The sequence below is a fragment of the Leptopilina boulardi genome, unplaced genomic scaffold (assembly GCF_019393585.1).
Source record: "Leptopilina boulardi isolate dan_hultmark-lab unplaced genomic scaffold, ZJU_Lbou_2.1 LbouV2_97, whole genome shotgun sequence".
Lineage (NCBI taxonomy): Eukaryota > Metazoa > Arthropoda > Insecta > Hymenoptera > Figitidae > Leptopilina > Leptopilina boulardi.
Genome location: NW_026138046.1, coordinates 1,008,555 through 1,035,107, shown reverse-complemented (window position 1 = coordinate 1,035,107; position 26,553 = coordinate 1,008,555). Strand labels below are relative to the sequence as shown.

Sequence of the window (26,553 nt, the reverse complement as noted above, 5' to 3'; positions counted from 1 at the left end):
TACTCAAAACATTTTCTATTTAAAATTACTTTCTATTTAAAAATACTTTTCCATTCAAAAATTACCATTCTACTCAAAAAGCTTTCTAATTAAAATACTTTTTATTATCCAAATAACTTCTAGTAAAAAATTACCTTTCTACTAAAAATAATTTTCACACTAAATACTTTCTACTTTAATTTACAGGAGTAAAAATACTTTTCTACTCAAAAATGACCTTTCTACTTAAAATAGTTTATACCTAAAATTACTCTCTACTACTATCTATTTAAAAATACTTTCTACTTGAAATTACTTTTCTATTGTAAAACACTAATTTCTGCAAAAGAAAATCTTTCTACCTAAAATACATTTTATTAAAAATTACTTTCTACTTAAAAATTACGTTTTTACTACAAAAAAATTTCTACTTTAAATTACCAAAAGTAAAAATACTTTTCTACTTGAAAATTACTTTTCTACTCAAAATAATTTTTTATCTAAAATTACTTTCTATACAAAAATACTTTCTAATATGTATATTTTGAATTTTGCATACAAAAAATTAATGTTTAATTGAAAAAAATTTTTTTTTTGTCAATGATAATATTAATTTATTGTCATCCCCCCTTTTTTTCCCCTCTCGACAATCAGAACCAAAACTTGAACGGCGCTCGCTATTTGCTTTAGTATAAATGTCAAGTCACACGCGAAATTCTCTCAGTGCCAAATGATAGTACGTCGAGATAAATCTACGCTCGGTTCATTCAATAACACTACTAACACGTGTGTGTGTGTGTAAATTTTTTTTTAAATACAAAAAAATTATTAACAAATAAAAAAAATTTTTTTAATTTACATTTTTTTAAATTTAATAAATAATAAACCAAATTTGTTAATTAGTTAATAATAATATAAAATTTAAAATTATATTTGTGTGTGTGTATAAAAACAGAAAAGAATTTTTGCAAAATAACAATAAATTTTTTTTTACAAATTAAAAACAAAGAAAAATCAAGGAAATAATATACAATAGCAAAAAAATAATAAAGTGAACGTAATACAATAAAAAAATATATATATTAAATACCAATAAAAAAATGAATAAAAAATATTTGAAAAATTAAAAAGAAAAACGAAATAAGAAGTTTTTAAGAAACAAGAATAAATAAATAAAAAAAAATTAAAAAAAAAATTAAATTAAAAAATTAAATTAAATAAAAAAACAATAAATAAAAAATAATAATTAAAAAAAAATAAATAATAGTAAATAAAAAAATTTAAATAAATAAAAATATCAATAATAAAAAAAAATATGAAAATCCCTTCTGTGAAAAATTGGTTCAAATAAAACAAAAAAAAAAATTAACAATTATTGTGTGAGTGTAAAGTGTGTGAATAGAAAAGAAAAAAACAATAAATTAGAAAATGAAGGAAAATAAAGAGAAAAAATTAAAAATAATTTTTGATAATTATTAAAATTTTGGTGAAAAAATTTTGAAAAAAAAAATAAAAAAAAAATACAAGAAAAAGAAAAATTTTAAAGAAGGGATAAGAATAGTTCACAAATATGGATTTTTCGATTGTACATTATTATGCAGGAACAATAATAACAGGAAAAATTGATCTCAGCTTTTCCACTGGATTATCTAATCATTTCCCAAGATTTGAATGCATCCTATTATTTAATCAAACTTCTTAATTATCGGCTAAATTGCAAACAAAAATTTATATTATCTCAAGGAAGTAAATGATTTATTATTCTCGAATGTTAAGGTAAGATTTTTTTCACTTTTTTTTTATTATGTGTGTGTCAAAAATTATTAATTTGAAAAAAAAATAATTTTTTTTTTTGTAAATTTTGTTTTATTTTTTATTTTTATTTTTGTTATAACAAATTTATTTATTTAATTATTTTTATTATTTATTTATTTTAATTATTTAAAAAAAAATTATTTATCAAACAAATTTATAAAATATTTTTAGTAAAATACTTTTTTACTAAAAAATACTTTTTGAGTAAAAATATTTTTCACACTCTCGAATTCAAAAATACTATTTATACAAAAATAATTATAAATCAAAAATATATTTTTGGCTCAAAAATACTAATTACTCAAAAATACTTTTAGTGAAAAATATTAATTACTGAAAAATACTTTTGGCTCAAAAATACTAATTACTTAATAAATATTTTTGACTCAAAAATACTTTTAGATAAATATACTAATGTCTCGAAAATACTTTTAGTTAAAAAATACTAATTACTCAAAAAATACTTTTGGATAAGGATAATATTTACGGCAAAAATACTAATTACTTAAAAATAATTTCAACTCAAAAGTACTAAATATTCAAAAATACTTTTGGCTAAAAATACTAATTACTCAAAATTACTTTCGAATCAAAAATAGTTTTTACTTAAAAAAAATACACAAAAATACTTTGAGTAAAAATACTTTTCCTTCAGCAAATACTGTTTATTTAAAAATACTTTTCTAAAAAAATACTTTTTAAAAAATATCTACTATTTGCTGCTGTTACGTCTCAAAAATAAGAAATAACTTTAGAAATAATATTTTATTTTATTTATGGCCGCTCGGTGATTCAGTAAATTCCTGTTTCATTTACAGAGCAGAAGGCTCTGAGCTAAGGGTACAGGAAAGAAAGAGAATAGAGATTTTTAATGTTAATGTTATACTTTATTTATGACAAACACTTAAGAGAAATTTTGTTCTTATGAGAGAGAGAATCTCGAAGCAACCAATCCAAGGAAAAGAGTTCAGCATTCCACTGAAACAAGGAATCCAAGGGTTACTTCAGAGTTACGAGAAATGTAGGAAAATTGGGGTGAAAATATAAAAACACTTACCTTTAAAATTAGAAGTAGATGTATGAATAGGACACTGCGGTGTCTTCTGTTTAGGCAGGATAAAAGGCTGGTGCCAGAAAGATTTATATGCCTCAGGAAGGTTGACGGGCCTAGGTAATGACCACAGGTCCGGAGTTCGGAATTGCCGTGACGAAGACCCACAATGAGATTCCTCCACAAAAAGGAAAGATGGTTATTTTCCAATTATATGGAAAATTACAGGTCCTTAGGTAGATGAGTACTCCTTTTGTGTAGAATTTTACGGGACTTGACTAGAATTTACTCGTTATAGAAATCGTCCAAATGACTAGATTCCGTAATAAGCACTATGAACTGGCACTGATATCCAAAAAATGACGAGTAGAAATAACGTAGATGAGGTGAAGTTTCGAACTGACGGTATCGGTGGTAATTTCTGAACTGAACTCTCCGTAAAAAAGTAGCCCTTTTATATCAAGTTTTTCATAAGGGAGACTATATGATTCCATTGGCTTGCATTGCTAAGACTATCTCTTTCTTTTTTATTATCCACAACGAGGGTTTTTGTGATTAAATTACAGAATTTAGAAAGAGCACACCACTGCGATGAAATCGCAGGTGTAAGCGAGAAACACTACAGGGGTGGTATATCTGATTATATTATAGAATTTAGAAAGAGAAAGTCTACGTGGTGAATCGTAGCTGTTAGAAAGGGACACTCATTTATGCCCTTTTAAGGTAATACTGAGTTTCTCGCTTCTAATTGTATATTTTTAGAAATACAATATGTGAACGTAGAACGATACAAAACGCAAGGGTCTTTATACATAAAAGAAAAGATGTTTGGCCACGCGACAAAGGGGCGGGAGTTTACAATTAAGTGAAAGGTATTTTAGATGCGTAACAAAAACACGGGTGTTAGTCGCAGACATTCAGCTTAGTATTGATTTAAAAAAAAAAAAGAATTCTTACAATTTTGAATATAAAAGTTACGGTGACGTGACACCTCCCCCCTTTAAAATTCGGAAATTAAAAATGAAATTGAATAATTTACGAATTCAGTTTTTGAGAAGAGTTAAGTTATTTGAGGGAAATGTCACTTACAATTTTGATTATATTATGTAAAGTTTTTAGACATCGATGTTTAAAAGACCTAAGAGAAAATACGTCATACACATAATATAGTTTCACACCTTATTCACACCAAGTTAAGATACAAGTTTATATATATTGAAAAATACATACGAATATTATTGTTAATGATTTCAAAGATTTTCACACATATCCCGTACTATCATTTTTGAGTTAATAGTCATACATGATTTAAAAATGATTTAATCATAGTGATTGGGATCTTATGTATAGAAGCATATACAAATTTGAAATACTTTCGTAAAAGCTTACAGAATTAGTAGAAGTAGTATATAAAAAGGAATTTTAATTATATTTATAAAGACACTCATACCATGTATTATAGAAGATTTTAAGGATGTATTATTATTATTTGCTCTTTACACATTGGTTAATTTAGAATAAGATATAAGTTTTCAATACATAGTGCATACGGATAGATTACATTCTGATGATGACAGAGTTCAATTATTTTTTTTTCATACATAATTTATACTTTTGAAATGTTATATAATTCTGTTAAAGATTTTCATCCACATATATTTACGAAAAGGAGGAAGGCAGAGAAAAAAAATTTCTAACATTTTCCTTTCTGAACGCAGGTATAATTTTTGAAACAGATTTACATAAGCTTATACATCCCTCCCTCCTTTAAGAGAAAAACGAGAAGCATTCGAAGTTTTGACATGAATAGAATTTACAACATTGATTTAAAGAATTTTGGCTTTAATATTAATTAATTGGATAATTTTCGTTCTTTTTTTTTTTTTTTTTAAATTGTAACAATTTCTTGCTATATGATATTTTTCGAAACATTTCTTACAAGATAAGCTGCATTTGTTTAATTAAAATTTTCCTTTTTTACTCTAAGTGTCGATACATTATAATCATATTATTTACACACTCATTGTGACATTAGTTACAATCTTACCTTTTATCTTTATCATTAGAATTTTTTTTTCAATTTTTGATTTCAATATAAACATTTCATGTTTTAAATGACATATTACTATTTCTTAAATCCTCGATTCCGGTAATCGATATATTGGTTTAGAAATCTAAATTCGATTGATAAATTCTTCATAACACGAATTGGAAAATTTATTTATTTTTACCATGCCCGTTCATATTACCTAAAGGAATATAAGATTCTATCAGGTAACGTTGTTCTCATTTTCAAGACTACATGCTTCTCTTCTTTTTTTAAAATAAATAATTTTTGAAATCGATGACATTTTTCAATTAGGCTTATAGTTTATGAGATATTTACGATTTTATCTGGCATTTTTTATATAAATTTTCGAATATTTTGAATTTGGAAGAAAAAAAAAATTTCAATCTCGATTTACATGTTTTAGATCTCAAAATTTCGTGTCACATTGTGGTAATCAAATTTCGGTATTGATACGAACTTCAAGAAAATGAAGTTTAAAAATTTTTAAAATTGATTTTTTTTTTATTTTTGAATATTTGAGTTTGGGAAAAAAAAATTATTAATATACAAATTTCTTATAAGAAATATTTAAAAGAAAAATAAGTAAATTTTATAATAATAAAATATATCCTGGAAGAAAAATAGCAAATATTAATATAATGAATGTCCATAATATATTTTAATCACCTGAAACAGAAATATCTCTATATTATTATCAATTATTTAATGTCTCTTTTTATTATATCTAAAAATTAAAATGTATGCTTAAGAAAATACTCCAGTTGTTCAATATAAAATTCGAGTCATCTGTATTTATTACAGATAATTATATATATTTTTTTATAATATTTATTTATTTTGTTGCTGACAATGCCTTTTTTTATTCGTATTTTAATGCTTTCGAATATGCAAAAACTGGATTATTTACTTTAATAAAAAGTTAATTGTATTAATGGAGAATTATAATTATAAGAGCAAACAATAATGTTGCAAAAGCAAATTGTTTTGTTTATGTGTATTTAGTGAATATATTGAAGGATGTGTATTAAGATTTGAATTAATTCACTATTCTTGTTATATTTTATTTAAATGTTTAAATTAATTTTAGTTAGCATGATGAATATGAGATAAGCGAAGTCTGTTAATGTGTACAATTTTTGGTGATTTATTTATTTTAATTTTTATGTTTCCTTTACTCAATATTTCTAACACTTCATGTGGTCCTGTATATTGATTACCTAATTTTTTCGGTTTGGGACCTTGTAATAAAAATACACTATCTCCGATTTTAAAATTTTGAGGGTTAGCTTTGCGATCATAGTAAGTTTTTGATTTTTCTTTAGATTCAATTAAATTTTTCTGCGCGAGAGATTGAATATCATGTAATTTTGTAACTAATTTTACTAAATAGTCATCATAGGTCTCGAGTTTTTCTTCTTCAAAAAGTGGTAAACTTGAAGGTAATCTTGGTAATCTACCGAAAACTAACTCATAGGGTGTACATTTAGTACCTTCGTGGACGCTTGTATTATAAGAAAACATAGCTAATTCTAATAAATCATCCCATTGAGTATTTTTATTGATGAATTGTTTAAGATATTCTGCTAATACATGATGCGATCTTTCTAATGAACCATTTGATTGAGGGTGAAAAGAAGTAGTTTTAAATTGTCGAATACGAAATCGTTTTGCTAATCGCTTCATAAGATTGCTCAAAAAATTTGTACCTTGGTCTGTTAAAACGCCTTTTGGAGAGCCAAAAGTACAAATGAATTTCTTTACAAAAGCATCTGCAATTGTACTAGCCTGCTGATTTGGTAAAGGTACTGCTACAGAATATTTTGTTAAGCAGTCTTGTATAGTTAAAATGCATTCATTTCCAGATTCTGTTGCTGGCAAAGGTCCTACTATATCCATTGAAATTTTTTCGAACGCGGTTCCTGGTGTATCAGTAATAACCATTGGGTTTTTAGTTTTTACTCGAACTAACTTTTTCAACTGACATTGTAAACATGCTTGAATATATTTCTGAATATCTAATTTCATATTTTCCCAAAAATATTTTTGCCGAATTCTATTATAGGTTTTCGTAACTCCCTTGTGACCGCCTATAGCAGAGGAATGTGCTTCTTCAATCAAAATTTGTCTTTGTTCATTTGTTGCATATTGAACATAACCTTTACAAATTATAACTTTAGTACAAGAATCTTGAAAAGTTTCTTTAAGAATTAATTCGATATCTTGCCAATTTACGTGATTAATGACTGTTGTTTTTGCAATACTAACTGATTTTAATTTTAATTTTTCTGTTAAATTTTTAAATGATTCAATTGTTAATTTGATATTATTTGTTATTTGAGTAAGACTTTCACTTGATTCTGTAGTAATTGGTAAAGCAATGTGTAAAAAATTTCCTTTTTTAATTTCTTTAGCTTCATTAATTAACAAATTTTTGAATTGAGGAAGTTCATTTTGTTTATTTAGACTTCGAGAACCATTATCTAAAGGGACACCTGTTGTAGATAAAAAGTACGCATAATTATCTTTCCGCATTCTTAACTGGTCTTTACATTCCACTACATTAGTACATAAGGGTCCATCAATTGATTTTTCTAATTCACCCACGTTTTGTTCGTTTAGAAAAGGGTCGAGGGGGAACTCAGGAGGGGGCTCAGCAGGAGGGCGTTGACATTCATGCTCATTATTGATTTTTCTTTGAGTTTGTTTTGAATTTGAAATTTCATTAGGAAAATATATTTCCTCTAAATCGTCAGAATCACTATCGTATTCTTCTTCTATATATTCTTTACTTTTCGATTTCGCACTATCTTCAATAATTTCTTCATGAGGAAAATCTTCAACACTATCATCACTTGAACTTACATATTCTTCCGCACTAAAAGGTTGATACAATTGATTTTGTTTAATATATTCTGGATCTGAATTTTCTTCCGAATCTTCACTTTCGCACTCGTTATCTTCACTAATTTTACGCGTTTTTTGTTTAGAAATTGATCCTTTAGGCCTACTTCTTTTTCTTTTGATGAAATTTTCATCCTCATCAGTCACTAAATCTTCATTATAATTTATTTTTTGCAAATTTTCGCGATTTCTAAGATTTCGAACGGATTTTTGAATAATTTCTTGATTTCGCGGACTTTGAATAGATTTTGTATTTTTCACATTTTTCGAATTTCGCACACTGATTTCACTTCGCCTTGATTTAATTTCGTCAATTTTATTACTAGAATTAGGTTTCTTTGATTTAGAATTTTTTATTTCTTCACTTGAATTTTGCACTTTTTCACTTGATTTTTGACACGAACGTTGCACTTTTTCTTTTAAATTCTTGGAACTAGTAGCTTCTTCTCTTAATTTCTTTGATTTTCTTCTAGTCATCACTGCAATACATTTATCACTTTCAAGATTTATCGGATAGTCTTCATTATTAATTTTTTCACAAAGATTTTTAACTTTTTTATTTTTCGTACTCTCATATATCAGACTTATTATTTTTTTAACAAGATTTAATTCATTATTTGTAGATACGCTTTCAACATTTATTTTGTCAGTAAATTCTTCATTACAATAAACACCATCATCTTCGATTTGTTCTGAATTTTTATTTTCTTCATTGTCCTCTTCTTCTTCATCATATTCTTCTTTTTCTTCTTCTTCGTATTCTGGAATGCAGCGATCAAACTTTTTCACATAAGTTACTGGATTTCGGGATAATGCATCCGCATTAACATTCATTTTTCCTGCCTTGTATAATATCTCGAAATCGTATTCTGCTAATTTTAATTTCCATCTTGTTACGCGAGAACAAGGATCGCTTGATTTTTGAAACCATAATAATGGTTTATGATCTGTAACAATTTTAAATCTCCTACCATAGAGAAAATGTCTAAAATGTAAAACACAATATACAATTGCGAGGGCCTCTTTATTATAAGTGTCATATTTTACTTCATGTTCGTTTAAAGATCTTGACGCATAAGCAATGGGCTTATCTTTACCAATTTCGCCTTGTGATAATATGCCGCCAATAGCATACCCAGATGCATCAGTTGTAAGTATAAAAGGTTTTTCAAAATCTGGTCTTTGTAGGAGTGGTTCTTCGCAAAGTTCATTTTTTAAAATTTCGAAAGCTACTTGTTGTTTATCTGTCCATTGAAAAGTTACGTCCTTTTTCAAAAGTTGTGTTAAAGGTCCAGATTTTTTAGAAAAATTATTAATGAATCTTCGATAATAACCGGCAAGACCTAAGAATTGTTTTATATTTTTTACGTTTTTGGGAACTGGAAAATTTTTAACAGCAATTATCTTTTTCGGATCAGGTCGGACTCCATTTTTATCAATTATGTGTCCAAGATAAACTACTTCGGGTCTGAGAAATTCGCATTTATCTGGTTGTAATTTTAAATTCGCGTTACATAAACGAGACATAAAATTATCAAATTTTTGTTGATGTTCTTCAAGAGAATTTGCAAAAATTACTACGTCATCGAGATATACAAATAGATCTGTACCTATAAGACCGGATAGACAACAATTCATTAATCTTTGAAAACAACTTGGCGCGTTCTTTAAACCGAAAGGCATACGGTCAAATTCATAGTGACCATATGGGGTTGAGAAGGCTGTTTTGTGAGAATCTTTTGGACTCATTTTAATTTGATGAAAACCGGAAGCTAAGTCAAACACAGAGAAGTATTGCGCATTTCCAAGGGTCTCGAGCACTTCGTTTATATTCGGTAGCGGAAAAAAGTCGGTTATTGTTTTTTCATTTAATTTGCGAAAGTCTAATACCATTCGCCATTTTTTATTTCCATGACTGTCATTTTTTTTAGGCACGATCCATACTGGTGTATTATATGGGGATTGAGAAGGTTTGATTATTTTATTTTTTAAGAGTTCACTTGTTTGTCTTAAAAGTTCTTCTTTATGCACTGGGGGAAATCTGTATTGTCGCGTGAATACTGGTTCGTCATCTTTAGTAGGGATGTTATGTTGGAGAACATTGGTAGCTGTTAAATATTCACCTGGTAAATGAAATCTTTCACAATATTCCGCGATTAATGCTTCTACATGTTTTAATTCATCTGGTTTTAAATGATCTAAACGAAGTGAATCTAATATTTTTTCAATTCTTTCTTTACCCGTAATATTATAAAATCCAAATTGCTTATCGCACAAGGTTTCTGAATATACAAAATTGTCAAATAATTTTTCCGCGGTGTTATTTTCAATATTTATTTTATTATTTTTAATTTGATTTGTGTCAGATGAGTTATTAAAAACTTCGTCATATTCTTGTAAAATTACTTTCGGAATTTGTATTTTTACTGAATTTGATAGAGTATTTGCTGCTTTTACGTATGCTTTACCATTATTATTTGTGACTATAGCGTTTCCTATGTAAACTCCAGGTTCAGTATTTAAAAGTGGAACATATCCTTCTTTTAAATTAGAATTTTTAACAAATAAAAATATGTCAGATATTGATCGAGGTGGGAGAGTAATAAAATTTCTTGATGCGAAATAGAACATTTTTCCTTTGACTTCTAAACATTTTTCAGCATAATTAATTTTGACATTATTATCTGTAAAATATTCTGATCCTAAAACTCCATCTTCTTCTATGGGAACTTCATTAGGTATTATGTTAAAAGTTGTTGGATAACCAAAGATATTTAATTTTGTTTGACCTAGTGTGTGTACAGGGTGTTCATTAATACCTGTAAGTTGTATTTTTTTAAATTTATTTAAAGTCATTGTGGAATCAAGCATTTTTTCTTTTAAAAGATTTAATCCTGCTCCTGTATCAATCATTAAATGAAGTGGTTTAGAAATTGTATTAACATAAATAGATGGTATCATATTTCCTTTAGTACAATTGATTTGAATGGTTTCTAAATGTTCAGATATTTGCTTTTTAGGCACGCTTTTTCTGTTAGCACCTGTCCCATCGTACCCGACATGGGAAGGTATTATTCGTTTCCCTGGTTCATTAATGTGGATGATCGATTCTGTTGACCTTGATTATAATTATTATATTCTCTTTTTCTGCAATTTTTAATAACATGCCCACGATTTTTGCAATATTTACAAGTAACATTAAAAAATCTATTTTGTTGATTAGTACGAAAATCATTTTTATTTGGAAATTGTGAGTTTGTTCTATTATGTAAATTTTGGGGAAAACCCGAGAATCGTAATTGTAAAGGGGAATGCTTTTGTTCACTAAACGAGGGGGACATCCCTCTTCTTAGATAATAGACAGGTGGTCTCTGCTTCATGCGGAATACGGAGCGCTGGTACCTATGCTGTGTTGAGTATTGATTTTTTTCTGACCTACGACAAGTGCGTGAAGTATGTCCTTCTACATTACAATTTTGACATACTACTATATCTGTACTAGCAAATGTAATTTTTGCATTATTTGGCCTACAAGAATTTTCTTTTCTAAGCTCTACAACCGCATTTAATTTTCGTTCTGCCTCTAATGCTTTGTTTGTTGTTTCTTTTAAAGTTATGCAATCTGGAATTCGAATCTCTAATTCTGGACGTAGCCCTCGACGAAAACAGGATATTATATCTACTTCTAAATTTTTTAACATCGTTTCGGATAATTTACCGTCTTTACTCGATAATCTGTATGAGTCAAAAATCTGATCCGATAATTCTTTTACTCGATTCGCATACGATATGACACTTTCATTTTCCTTCATAAAAATATTTCCTAACTCTCCTTGCAATTGATAGATACTTTTATTTGGTAAATATATCTTCTTTAAATGAGCTTCCAACTCCAAAATTGTTTTAAAAATATTTCCCGATATTGATTTTCTAACTTCTCCTATTAACTTTCCACGAATTAATTTTACTAAATTTTCCTCCACTTGGGGTGAATCTGGCAACATTAATTTTGCTTCATGGCAACCTTCTATAAATGAAACTACTGGAATATTTTTTCCATCGAACACAGGCACTAATTCTAACGCGTCGCGAAGAGATACTTGTTGATTATTTGGGAGAGACATTTTTACTGATTTCTCTAATATTGAAATAAAAGATTCTTTGTTTGGTGTAGATGAATGTTTTGATTTTAGTTCAAGAAGATTATTTTCAAAAGCATTAAATGTTTGTTCACTCTCTATTTCTGTGCTAATTTTTAAAGTACTATCGTTTTCGGAAATTTTTGAATCGAATGATTGAGTTTTAATAGGGGGAGAATGAACAACTTTTGGACGAGTTTCTAAATTTCCGGCTTTAGTATGACTTCTAAGACAACGATCAGGTGTTGGGTTAAAAATGGGATCATTTTTCTCAGACATAAAGTTTAATTAGAATTTTGCATATTTGAATTAATCACAAATATTTGACTGCTTTCACTTTTGGATCGATTTTCACTTATAGAATTATCACTTGTGTTTTATGTAAGTAGGAATTAAAGGAATTTTGGACTTGTTGGTTCAAGAATTTTTTCTTCTCTCTCATAAGGTATTTAAGAAAAATATGAATTTAATTTCTTTTTCATGATCACAAGGGAAAATGCACTAAAAATTATAAATTTTAAATTTATATTCTCTTTCTTGTTCACAGTGGTCGATGCATCAAAAATTATATTTTGAGTGCATAAATTTTTAAATTTATATTCTCTTTCCTGTTCACAGCGGCCGATGCACCAAAAATTATATTTCCTCTGTTACGTCTCAAAAATAAGAAATAACTTTAGAAATAATATTTTATTTTATTTATGGCCGCTCGGTGATTCAGTAAATTCCTGTTTCATTTACAGAGCAGAAGGCTCTGAGCTAAGGGTACAGGAAAGAAAGAGAATAGAGATTTTTAATGTTAATGTTATACTTTATTTATGACAAACACTTAAGAGAAATTTTGTTCTTATGAGAGAGAGAATCTCGAAGCAACCAATCCAAGGAAAAGAGTTCAGCATTCCACTGAAACAAGGAATCCAAGGGTTACTTCAGAGTTACGAGAAATGTAGGAAAATTGGGGTGAAAATATAAAAACACTTACCTTTAAAATTAGAAGTAGATGTATGAATAGGACACTGCGGTGTCTTCTGTTTAGGCAGGATAAAAGGCTGGTGCCAGAAAGATTTATATGCCTCAGGAAGGTTGACGGGCCTAGGTAATGACCACAGGTCCGGAGTTCGGAATTGCCGTGACGAAGACCCACAATGAGATTCCTCCACAAAAAGGAAAGATGGTTATTTTCCAATTATATGGAAAATTACAGGTCCTTAGGTAGATGAGTACTCCTTTTGTGTAGAATTTTACGGGACTTGACTAGAATTTACTCGTTATAGAAATCGTCCAAATGACTAGATTCCGTAATAAGCACTATGAACTGGCACTGATATCCAAAAAATGACGAGTAGAAATAACGTAGATGAGGTGAAGTTTCGAACTGACGGTATCGGTGGTAATTTCTGAACTGAACTCTCCGTAAAAAAGTAGCCCTTTTATATCAAGTTTTTCATAAGGGAGACTATATGATTCCATTGGCTTGCATTGCTAAGACTATCTCTTTCTTTTTTATTATCCACAACGAGGGTTTTTGTGATTAAATTACAGAATTTAGAAAGAGCACACCACTGCGATGAAATCGCAGGTGTAAGCGAGAAACACTACAGGGGTGGTATATCTGATTATATTATAGAATTTAGAAAGAGAAAGTCTACGTGGTGAATCGTAGCTGTTAGAAAGGGACACTCATTTATGCCCTTTTAAGGTAATACTGAGTTTCTCGCTTCTAATTGTATATTTTTAGAAATACAATATGTGAACGTAGAACGATACAAAACGCAAGGGTCTTTATACATAAAAGAAAAGATGTTTGGCCACGCGACAAAGGGGCGGGAGTTTACAATTAAGTGAAAGGTATTTTAGATGCGTAACAAAAACACGGGTGTTAGTCGCAGACATTCAGCTTAGTATTGATTTAAAAAAAAAAAAAGAATTCTTACAATTTTGAATATAAAAGTTACGGTGACGTGACACTGCAAAAAAAAAAAAAAAATTAGAAGTCAGTAAAACTTTTTAAATTCAAAAATATTGTTTATTTTGTTAATCTTTTGTATAAAAAAATTGTTAATTTGTTAAAAAAAGTAATTTTTCTTTTAAATTTTATTTTTTTTTAAAATTGTTATATATATTTATTTTTTTTTAACAAAAAAAGTTGAGCAAATTGACAAAAAATTCGACTTGTTTTCTAATTTTGCAATATTCAATGATGTAAGAAATTAAAAAGAAAAATGTATTTACTCTGAAAATTGAAATGTCAAGAAGAAATTTTACACTTGAATGATTTAATCATTATATTAATGCTTTAGATTCTGATTTCTAAATGACATTTATTATTCACTCAAAAAATAGGGAAATGAAAGATAAAAAAAATACTTTTTGAAAAAAGTAATTTCTACTAAACAATACTTTTTAAAAAAGTAATTTCCACTAAAAAATACGTTTAGAAAAAGGTAATTTTTACTTAAAAATATATTTAAAAAAAATTAATTTCTACTCAAAAATACTTTTCCATTCAAAAAATACTTTCTATCAAAAAATGTTTTTTACTTAAAATTACTTTTTTTTCAAAAATACTATAATTTCAAAAAAAAAAAATTTACAAAAATACATTACATTGAAAAATACTGTTTGGATAAGAAAAAATTTTTTCTCAACAATACTTTTTTATCGAAAAATACTTTTTACAAAAAATATTTTGATAAAAAAAATATTGGTAGGTACATTTTTAGGTGACGTCAAAAAAAAAAAAAAAAAAAAAAAAAAAAATTGGGTCAGAAGAATAATATTGAGATTTAAAAATTTATATTTGCAAATTCTTACTGTGTCAGAAGACAAAGATTATATTCTTTAAATATTTGTATTAATTGATAAAGCAAAAAATTACTTCCCGTGTGAATATAATAATCGCATAATTATTAGAGATTTAATGAATGAGAATTATTTTTTATTTAGAAATTATTTTTCGAATAATTAAATTCTCTAATTAATTATTATTATTATTATTATTATTATTATTATTATTATTAAAATGGTATTATTATTAGTCATTATTATTATTATTACAAACGGATTAAATTTTTGTTTAAATACATAGTTAATTAAAAATAGGAAAAAAATAAATGTAATTTTATTAGCTAAAAATACTTTTAGTCAAAAAATACTTTTGGCCCAAAATATTAGTAACCAAAAATACTTTTAGTCAAAAATATTAGTAACTAAAAATACTTTTAGTCAAAAATATCAGTAGCCAAAAATACTTTTAGTCAAAATTATTTCTGGCCAAAAATATTAGTTAAAAATACTTTTAGTCAATAATTCTTTTAGCTAAAAATACTTTCAGTCAAAAATACTTTTAGTCAAAAAGTATTATTAGCCCAAAAATACTTTTAGTCAAAAAGTATTATTAGCCCAAAAATACTTTTAGTCAAAAAGTATTATTAGCCCAAAAATACTTTTAGTCAAAAATACTTTTAGTCAGAAATATTAGTAACCAAAAATACTTTTAGTCAAAATTACTTCTGGCCAAAAATATTAGTTAAAAATACTTTTAGTCAATAATTTATTTAGCTAAAAATACTTTTAGTCAAAAAGTATTATTATCCAAAAATACTTTTAGTCAAAAAGTATTATTAGCCAAAAATACTTTTAGTCAAAAATACTTTTAGTCAGAAATATTCGTAACCAAAAATACTTTTAGTCACAAATATTATTAGCCAAAAATACTTTTAGTCAAAAAGTATTATGAGCCAAAAATACTTTTAGCTAATAATACTTTTAGTCAAAAATACTTTTAGTCAAAAATACTTTCAGCTAAAAATATTATTAACCAAATATACTTTTATTCAGAAATATTTCTTTAGCCAAAAATACTTTTTACTTCAAAATATTTTAGCTAAAAAATACTAATTATTCGAAAAGAATTTAATTAATTATAATAATTTTAATAATTTTTTATATCAATATTAGTCATTATTTTTTAATTATTATTACAACGGTTAATTAATTTTTTTTTAATTTAGTTTAATTATTTCTAAAAATTCACTTTCTTTTTGTAAAAAATATAAAAAATTTTAATTTTATTCCTTATCAAAAAAAAAAAAAATAATAATAATAATAAAAAATTTAATGACGACTTTTAAATGATTAAAAAAATATTTCTTGTTCATATACGTCAAACTCTATAGATATATATTTTTTCCAGAATTTTTTTTCTTTATTATTTTATGTTTATTAAGTAAGTAATTAATTTCTAATTGTCTTCTTAATAGGTGAGGAGCAAAAGAAGAGTTTCGAGAAAAAATGGTGATAAAAAAACTAAAATTCTGGTGGAAACTTTTTCGAACTGAAGACTCGAAAGGTGTAAGGAGAATTTTAATTATTATTAATAATAATTTATAAGTCAATAACAATAATAATAATAATAATAATAATAATAATAATTTTTATCGTTAAAAAAATAATTAAAACAATTTTTTTTCATTTTTAATTTTCATTATTATCATTTTATTATTTTATATTTAATAAAAAAAATTTTGTATTTAAAATTTTTTATTTTTATAAAAAAAAGTAATTTTATTAATAAAATAAAAAAAATGTTTTTTGCTTGAAAAAAAAAAATAATTTAAAATTTTTTCTCCTTTTCAATTTTTATTATTATTATTTTATATTTTATAAAAAAAATTATATATTTAAAATTTTTTATTTTTATAAAAAAGAAAAAGTAATTTTATTAATAAAACAAAATAATAATTTTTTTTCCTTAATTTTAAAATAAAATTTTTTTGTAAAAAGTGAAACGAGTTTTATTTTGGTAGAAACAGAAATTATGTTAATTGAGTAGAAAGAGAGAAAGAGTGAAATTGGTGTATAAAATAAAAATTATGAATGAGATAAAAATATAAATAAAAATAAAAAAAAAAAACAAGAGAAACGAAAACCAATCAATGTTTTTTTGAGAGAGTGAATGGCAAACGATCAAACCAATCGATTTTAATCGTTCGATAAGAGGAGAGTATTATAAATGAAGTGAATATTTCTCTTCGTCAGACAAATATTATCCATTATACAAATTTTAATTTGCAATTTGCAACAAACTTTGTCCTTCAAAATATTGAATATATATATATATATATATATATATATATACATGGAAAAGGGAAACGATTGTTACAGAAGAAACGATGGACAAAGATAATTGTCGACCACACAGCATAAATTAAACAAAACTTTATAGAAAAACGTTTAACTCTCCTCTCTCTCTCTCTCTCTCTCTTTTTCTCGAGATCGATCAATCGATCAATATGACCTTGGGATAACGAGAATTAAAAAAAAATTTTTTTTTTAAATACTATCAAAGTTGAATAACGGTTTTTCTTTTTCTCTCTCTTTCTCTTCTTTAACTAATTTTTTAAAAAGATAATATTTACAAGTATTTTTAGTCAAAAATATTTTTAGCTAAAAATTATTAGTAGCCAAAAATACTTTTAGTCAAAAATATTATCCAAAAATACTTTTAGTGAAAAAATATTTTTAGCCGAAAATATTAGTAGCTCAAAAATACTTTTAGCCAAAAATACTATTAGTCAAAAAATACTTTAAGTCAAAAATACTTTCAGTCAAAAATACTATTATCCAAAAATATTAGTAGCCAAAATTACTTTTGGCAAAAAATATTAGTAACCAAAAATACTTTTATTTAAAATTACTTTTAGTAGAATAATACTTTAAGCTAAAAATATTAGTAGCTTAAAAATACTTTTAGTCAAAAATACTTTCAGTCATAAATACTATTAGCCAAAATTACTTTTAGCCAAAAATACTATTAGTCAAAAAATACTTTTAGCCAAAAATACTTTCAGTCAAAAATACTATTATCCAAAAATACTTTTAGTTAAAAATACGTTTAGCCAAAAATATTATCCAAAAATACTTTTAGTGAAAAATTACTTTTAGCCAAAAATATTAGTGGACAAAAATATTAGTAGCCCAAAAATACTTTTAGCCAAAAATACAATTAGGCAAAAATACTTTCAGTCATAAATACTATTATCTAAAAATACTATTATTCAAAAAATACTTTAAGCCAAAAATACTTTCAGTCAAAAATACTATTATCCAAAAATATTAGTAGCCAAAATTACTTTTGGCAAAAAATATTAGTAACCAAAAATACTTTCATTTAAAATTACTTTTAGTAGAAAAATACTTTAAGCTAAAAATATTAGTAGCTTAAAAATACTTTTAGTCAAAAATACTTTCAGTCATAAATACTATTAGCCAAAATTACTTTTAGCCAAAAATACTATTAGTCAAAAAATACTTTAAGCCAAAAATACTTTCAGTCAAAAATACTATTATCCAAAAATACTTTTAGTCAAAAATTCGTTTAGCCAAAAATACTTTTAGTGAAAAAATACTTTTAGCCAAAAATATTAGTAGCCCAAAAATACTTTTAGCCAAAAATACTATTAGTCAAAAAATACTTTTAGCCAAAAATACTTTCAGTCAAAAATACTATTATTCAAAAATATTAGTAGCCAAAAATACTTTTATTCAAAATTACTTTCAGTCAAAAAATACTTTAAGCTAAAAATATTAGTAGCCTAAAAATACTTTTAGTCAAAAATATAATTAGGCAAAAATACTTTCAGTCATAAATACTATTAGACAAAAATACTTTTAGCCAAAAATACTTTCAGTCTAAAATGCTATTATCCAAAAATATAAGTAGACAAATTTACTTTTGGCCAAAAATATTAATTGCCAAAAATACTTTTTTTCTAAAAAATGCTAATTACTCAAAAATACTGTTGGCTGAAAAATACTAATTACTTAAAAAATACTTTTGGCTTAAAAAATACTAATTACACGAAAATAATTTTGGCTTAAAATTACTCTGTCTAAAAAAATACTTTTTAACTAGAAAATATAAAAAAAAAATTTTTCCTTTTTTGCACAAAAGATAATTGCTGGACTGGCAGCGCACTCGGGACAAATTTCCGTGGGTCTATCGCAGGGATTTAGTGCAATTTTAATACCAAAATTATTGGACACAAATTTTGCCACTGTATCAGAATGTTCATGGATTGCGTCATTGGGTGTTATTTCAAATCCAGTTGGCGCATTATTTGCTGGGGTTATGGCTGAATTTTTCGGTAGAAGATCAGCAATTGCATTGGCAACATTGCCACATATTGCCGGTTGGTTAATTATTGCATTCTCCACAAATGTGCCATTATTGTACGCAGGCCGAATTGTCAGTGGAATTGGCACTGGAATGGCAAATGGACTTTATCTCTACGTTAGTGAGGTTTGTATAATTTGCAAAAAAAAAAAAAAATACCAAATCAAATGGAATTTGGAAAAAGTATTTTCTGTGAAAAAATAGAAAAGTATTTTTTTTGAAAAAAATAAAAAGTATTTTTTTAAAACAGGAAAAAATATTTTTTAACAAAAAAATATTTTTAAATAGAAAATAATTTGGCACAAAATATAAATTTTACTAAAATAATACTTTTTTAAACTAAAAAAAAATTTTGTATTACAATAAACTAAATTTTATTTAAAAAAAAATACTTTCTACAATCAAAAAAATATTTTTACTAAAAATAAATTGTAGTGAAAAAAAATACTTTTAACTAAAAATATTTCGAAATAAATTCTTTTTTGTTAAAAATAATTCTCACTAAAATTATTTTCTGCTAAAATTTATTTTTACTAAAAACACTTTTTGATAAAATCCTTTCTTACTGAAAGTACTTTTTACTAAAAGAAAATACTTTACGCCAAAAATTCTATTTACAAAAAAATATTTTTTTCCAAAAATATTTTTTACTAAAAGAAAATAGTTTTAGCCAAAGATACTTTTGCTTAAAAATATTTTTAGCCAAAAATACTTTTACTTAAAAATACTTTTAGCCACAAATACTTTAAGCCACAAATAGTAATAACTAAAAATACTTTTAGTCAAAAAAATACATTTAGCCCAAAATAATAGTAGTCAAAAATACTTTTAATCAAAAAATACTTTTTGCCAAAAATACTTTTAGTAAAAAAAATACATTTAGCCCAAAATATTAGTAGTCAAAAATACTTTTTGCCAAAAATACTTTTTTTTGAAAAAATACTTTTTGCCAAAAATACTTTTAGTAAAAAAATACATTTAGCCCAAAATAATAGTAGTCAAAAATACTTTTAATCAAAAAATACTTTTTGCCAAAAATACTTTTAGTAAAAAAAATACAATCAGCCCAAAATATTAGTAGTCAAAAATACTTTTAGTCAAAAAAATACTTTTTGCCAAAAATACTTTTAGTCAAAAAATATTTTTTGCCAAAAATACTTTTAGTCAAAAAAATACTCTTTGACAAAAATACTTGTTTCTAAAATAGAGTTGGGATAAAAATATTTTTTTTTTGTTTTTTTAGGGAATAATTTTTGCAAAAAAATAAATAGTTTTTCGCTAAAAATACTTTTTTGTATTAAAAAAAATTTTTTCTTAACAGGTTGCTGCACCACATCAACGAGCCTGGCTTGCCAGTTTAGGGCCAGTTATGGTTTCTTTTGGTGTATTAATAGCTTATAGTTTAGGGGCCATGACATCATGGCAAAATACAGCAGCCATTAGTGTTGCCCCAGCAATTTTTTCATTAGCTTTAACCAGGTAAATTCCTAATTAATTGTCTTTATATATATATATATATATATATATATATATATATATATATATATATATAAATATATAAATATATATATAAAATATATATTTAATTAATAATATTAAATTTTTTTAAACAAATTAAAAAATTTTTTTTATTTAATTAATAAAATTTTTAAAGGCTAAAATTTTTTTTTTTCTTTTACAGAATTTTGCCCGAAACACCAGCATGGTTAGCGGCAAGGGGTCGAATTGAAGAGGCAAAAGATGCACTTTTATGGCTACGTGGTCCCGGTTTATCAACAGACATTGAACATAATGAATTATCGGCGTCATTAAATTCAAAATTGGAATTGAATGAAAAAAATCTTTTCAATTCAAAGGGGGAATATTCAAAAATTTGGAAACCATTTTTAATATTATTCTTATTTTTTGCGATACAACAATTTTGTGGAATTTATATTATATTATTTTACGCTGTCTCAGTACTCAAGGATATTGGCGTTAGTATTGATGAATATTTAGGTAGTGTGGGAATTGGCGCTGTACGTTTATTGGCGTCAATTGTTGGCGCTGCATTGTCACGAAATTTAGGACGTAAAACATTGGCATCAATTAGTGGTCTTGGAATGGCGGTTTCTGCACTTGGTGTTGCCTTATCAGTGAGGTGAGTTAGGGTAGCGGCAGAAGGGAGGGGGGGGGGTGAAAAAAAAATTGGTCACGCCACTAGGGACACCCATCATTATTACTCGCCAAGCGTTACGTTGCTTAACCCGCACAATTAAAAAAAAAAAAAATTTTTGTCATAGTAAAGCAAAATAATTCAAAGAATAATGATTTTACCACAAAATACTTTTTTCCTAAATACTTTTTCAATAAAAAATACTTTTTTCCTAAATACTTTTTCAATAAAAAAAATACTTTTTTTTCTAAATACTTTTTCAATAAAAAATACTTTTCTCAATAAAAAATACTTTTTTCCTAAATACTTTTTCAATAAAAAAAATACTTTTTTTCCTAAATACTTTTTCAATAAAAAATACTTTTTTGCACGAAACTTTTTAGTAAAAAATACTTTTTAAAACTTAAATTTTTATAGTGAAAGAAACTTTTCATCCAAAAAATTTCTATTCTCGAAAAAAATCTATTTTGTGCTAAAATACTTTATTCGCAAAAATATTTTTTACCCTAAAATACTATAATAAAAAGAAAAAATACATTTATCTAAAAATTTAGCAACAAAAAATGTAGTAACGCCATTTGGGACACCATCCCGATTACTAGCCAAGCGTCACGTTGCTTAACCCGCACGATTTCAAAAAAAAATTCCGCTCAACACGAATAATAATTTATTATTCACGTTATTAAATTTATTAACAAATTAATTACTAAATTAGTTATCAAAATTAATAACCAAATTAGTTGTAAAATTATTTAATTTGCATTAATTTTTTTTATTTTTATAATTAATTTTAATTATTTTGTAATTAAAAATTAATTAATTTTTATTTCAATGAAACGAAATTAATTAATTTAAAAAAAAAGTGTTTTATCAAAATAAAAATATTTATAATCATGTATAGAAAAAAAAAATTTATTTTTTTATGTATCTATAATAGATTTGAAATACCTTCATTGCTGCCATTGACTTGTGTTGCGAGCCACGTGGGATTTTCAATGATTGGATATTTAACCTTGCCATGGGTAATGACCTCGGAACTTTATCCATTACGATTAAGGGGAATTTTCGGTGGACTAACGACAAGTATTGCACAAATTTTGACATTTGCCGCTGTCAAAACATATCCCGATGTTAATTCATTTCTTGGTCTTGAATCGACAATGTGGACATTTAGCGCCGCTGGTTTACTAGGTAAAAAAAAGGAACAAAAATTTTTTATTTTAACAAAATAGACAAAAAAAAATATTTAAAACAAAAAATTATATATTAATTTTTTTTATCTATTATTTAAATAAAATTAAAAAAATGCCCCACGTTTTTTAAAAATTATTTTTGAAATTTAAATTTAATTTAAAATTTAAAAAATTGAATTTTCCCGCGTTAAAAATTTTTTTTTTAAAATTAATAATTAAAAAAAAAATTAATATCCCGCGTTTTTAATTTTTTTAAAAATTAAATTAAAAAATTTTAATTATCCCGCGTTTTTTTATTTTTATGCAGATTTCTCGATTATCGACTGTTAATATATTCAACAAAAAAAAAACGGCAAAATTTTAGGGTTAGTTCACAATTCCAACAGGGTTGGGAAACTTAATCGGATAAAAAAAGTGAAAATAAAAATGAATTCGATTAAATATTTTTAAAAAATAAAATAATTATAATTTAAAATTAAAAAAAAAATTTTTTGGTTAATATTAAATTGTTTCAATTTAATTAAGTATAGGTTATGTTAAAAATTTCAACAACAAAAAATTCAATTCTCACAGGTGCTGTTTTTGCAATGACAATTCTTCCCGAAACACGTGGTCGTAGCTTGGATCAAATAGAAACTGGTTTCACTAGTGGCCCATCAAAATTAAAATCATCAATTGTCATTGAGCCAAAAAATGTGACGCTGAAAAATTTTAAAAATATGTCAGAAGACAAATATCCAAATATGATTGCAAATGTCTATGCATATGACAATTTTTCACTCGATTTAACCCTCGATAATGATGTGGAGAAAAATTTTCAATCTAAAAATATTTATCAAAATAATAATGTTCCAAGACTTGAAATTAGTTGTATACCAGTTGAAAAATTGTATCTCTAAAAATTTTTTTTTCAATTTCAAAAATTACATCTATTTACGAGTTTACGTAATTTTACGTAAATTTGCGCATGTCTACGAACTTTTACGTAAATTTACGTATATACACAAACTTGCGTGATTTACGTATATTTACGATCTTACGTAAAAATTACGTATATCTGCCAACTTACGCAAAACGTCTATTTACTATTTTACGTAAAATTACGTAATTTGAAATAATACGTAATTTTACGATCTTGTGTAAAAATAAAACGTATATTTACGTTTTTACGTAAAATTACGCATACATACGATAATACGTGTATTTCCTGCAAACGGTAGGTATTTAAGTAAATTTAACACATTTAAGTAAACATGCGTAAGTTTACATAGTTACGTAAGATTACGTTACTACGAAAATAAAAGTTTACGAATTTATATAATGTTTATATGTAAATAAATTTTTTGTAAATATGTACAGTATATAATATAAAAAAAAACAAATTCGTTAAATTTTGACTGAATTAGTCAATTAAAATATTATATAATATTTACATTAAAATATCGATAGTTTTAGTTAAAATATCGATTTTTTTATTATTAATTGTTATATCGATATTTTTAATCGATATATTTTAAATATTTATATATTTGACTTTTTTTATGACGATTTTAATTTAGCGATAGATTGATTTAAAAGTATCGATCCTACAAACGAGACATCGATATGAAACTTATCGATATATCGATATATCCTCCGAGATATCGATAATAGAAGAATCGATTTATCGTTCAGAATATCGATATATTGTTTACGAAAACTATAATTTTTATATCGATCAATCATTTGAAATATCGATATATCGATAATATTGAAATCGATATATCATTTGCAATATCGACAATTTTTATATCGATATATAATTTACAATAATATATATCCTTCGAGTTATCGATAATTAGAAATCGATTAATCGTTCAGAAAATCGATATATCATTTGCAATATCGATACATCGATATAAAAATTATTTATATTGCAAACGATATATTAATTATTTTTTATCGATATTCTGAACGATTAATCGATCCGTAATTATCGATTTCTCGAAGGATATATCGATATTACAAACGATATAAAAATTATAGTTATATCGATATTGCAAACGATATATCTATATAAAAATTATCGATGTATTGATGTTGCAAATGATATAACGATATAAAAATTATCGATTTTAAATCGATATATCGATTTTTTATTATCGATATCTTGGAGGATATATCGATATATTACAAACGATACATCGATATTGCAAATATTAAATCGATATGAAAAATATCGATTTCACAATCGATATTCAGAACGAGAAATCGATTTTTAATTTATCGATATATAAAAATTATCGATATTGCAACTGATGTATCGAAATCAAAATTTTCAAAATTGCAGACAATATATCGATTATCGATATGTCGGGAGTAAATTAGCGTTTTTTTGTAATTTTTGCGATATATCGCAAAAAAAAAAAAAAATATTGATATGTATATTCTTTTTTTTTGTTGTAGATTGAATGAGTTTCTTGAATATTTTTTTTAAATGCGTGACAGAAAATAAAGTATGTGATTTTATTTATAAAAAAAAATAAACAAATATTTATTAGAAAATCCTTCTCCCTATTTTAAAGAAAAACAAAAAAAAAAAAAAAAACCTTTTACACATGTATGAAAAAAGGAAAAATTTTATCTTCAGTTTTTTTGTTTTTTTATTTCTTTTTATTATTTTGCGAAAATAAAAACGATAATTTAAGAAAATTCTCAAACAAAAATTAATAAAATTTCATTATATATATATATATTTATATTATTTCTATTTTATGAAAATCGAAGAAAAATTTACTTTTAAAAATTCGATTATCTATATCTCTCTCTTGCTCTCATTCTCCCTTTCTCTCTTTCTTATAAATAGCATTAGGACAATATTTTATTTTAATTTGACGAAAATTTTTATTTTATTTTATTTATTTATTTTTTTTTTTTGCTTTTTCTAAAATTGAGTAAATTTTTAATTGAGTATTTCTATTGTAAATATTTTTTGTTTTCTTTATTATTTTATCTATAGATATATTCCATAATTTTCAGCGTATTTGCTTATTTTAAAAAATTTTTGTTTTTGCTCTATTTTTTAAAAATCAATAAGTTTAAAATTTGTGAATTTTTTTTTTTTTTTTTAATGTTACTTTTCTAAGAGAGCAAATTTTGTTTTTCGCTTTCTATTTATTTAATTGTTTTCTTTCTATGTAATTTTAATTTACTTGAGTAGGCGATCAAGTTTTTAGTTTTTACTAAAAAAAAAAACAAAACATTTTCTCAAATAAATAGGCTCTATTTTTCCACTATTCGATGACTAAGTTTTATATTATTATTATTATTATTATTATTATTATTATTATTAGTTAAAAACTATTTTTGCAAAAAAAAAAGAAAATATTCTTTAAAAATGCAGCGAACTTTGTACCATTTTGTATATATATATGTATATATATTATATATACATAGTTTTAATTATTATTATTTTCTTTTTTTTTCCTTTTAAGTCTTCACTGTATTAGAGAGTATCGAGTTTAAAGAGTCTTTCATTTACTATAATTAATAAATTTAAAATCAATGATTAAAATTTCTTGTTAATTTTTTACATTAAATAAATAAATAAAAAATTTTCTAATTAATAAAAATTTAACTTTCCGTTAATTAGTACTGAAATTTTTTTTTTTTTCTGTTAAATTAAAAAACAAAAATTTTTTTTCTTTTTTTTTTGTGGTAAAACTTGTGAATTTAAATTTGAAAATTAATTTTTAAGAATCAAATTTTTTTCGCGCTTTTAAAAATTGTTTTTTTTTTTTTTTTTTTTTAATTTTCATTGATTAAAAATTTTTTTTTATCGAGTATTTACAATAATTATTATTATTAAAATCTGGCAGTCGAGCAAATTTTTACTTTTCATTTCATTTTTTTTTCACAAATATTTCTATCGTGACATACTGGCTTTGAGAAAAAAAAGCAAAAAATTAAAATAAAAAAAAAAAAAATCCCCACTTTATTCTCACTATTATTGACTATTAAAAATAAATAATAATAATAAAAATAATATAATATAATAATTATTATATATATATTTTTTTTTATTTTGCTTATG

General features: G+C 24.8%; 1 protein-coding gene across 2 annotated transcripts; it reads left to right on the top strand.

Moving 5' to 3' along the window:
• The first annotated feature begins 1,142 nt into the window (after positions 1–1,142).
• On the top strand, positions 1,143–25,000 carry LOC127290927 (facilitated trehalose transporter Tret1-like). 2 transcript variants are annotated; one of them, XM_051319766.1, is made up of 7 exons: positions 1,143–1,755; positions 16,219–16,309; positions 18,912–19,259; positions 20,455–20,612; positions 20,815–21,273; positions 22,226–22,479; positions 23,055–24,998. In XM_051319766.1, the coding sequence occupies exons 2-7, from the start codon at positions 16,250–16,252 to the stop codon at positions 23,378–23,380; spliced, it is 1,605 nt and encodes a 534-aa protein (XP_051175723.1). In that variant the 5' UTR covers positions 1,143–1,755; positions 16,219–16,249; the 3' UTR covers positions 23,381–24,998. The 2 variants fall into 2 exon arrangements, with proteins under 2 accessions (XP_051175723.1, XP_051175724.1); XM_051319767.1 differs by lacking the exon at positions 1,143–1,755 and having other exon boundaries at positions 16,219–16,307; positions 23,055–25,000.
• Positions 25,001–26,553: the final 1,553 nt, after the last annotated feature.

Bases quoted from the DNA above. Each gene is read 5' to 3' on its own strand.
- LOC127290927 (XM_051319766.1), top strand. From the start codon at position 16,250: ATGGTGATAAAAAAACTAAAATTCTGGTGGAAACTTTTTCGAACTGAA. The intron at 16,310-18,911 runs GTAAGGAGAATT...TTTGCACAAAAG, and splicing joins GAACTGAAGACTCGAAAGGT to ATAATTGCTGGACTGGCAGC. The intron at 20,613-20,814 runs GTAAATTCCTAA...TTTCTTTTACAG, and splicing joins TTTTCATTAGCTTTAACCAG to AATTTTGCCCGAAACACCAG.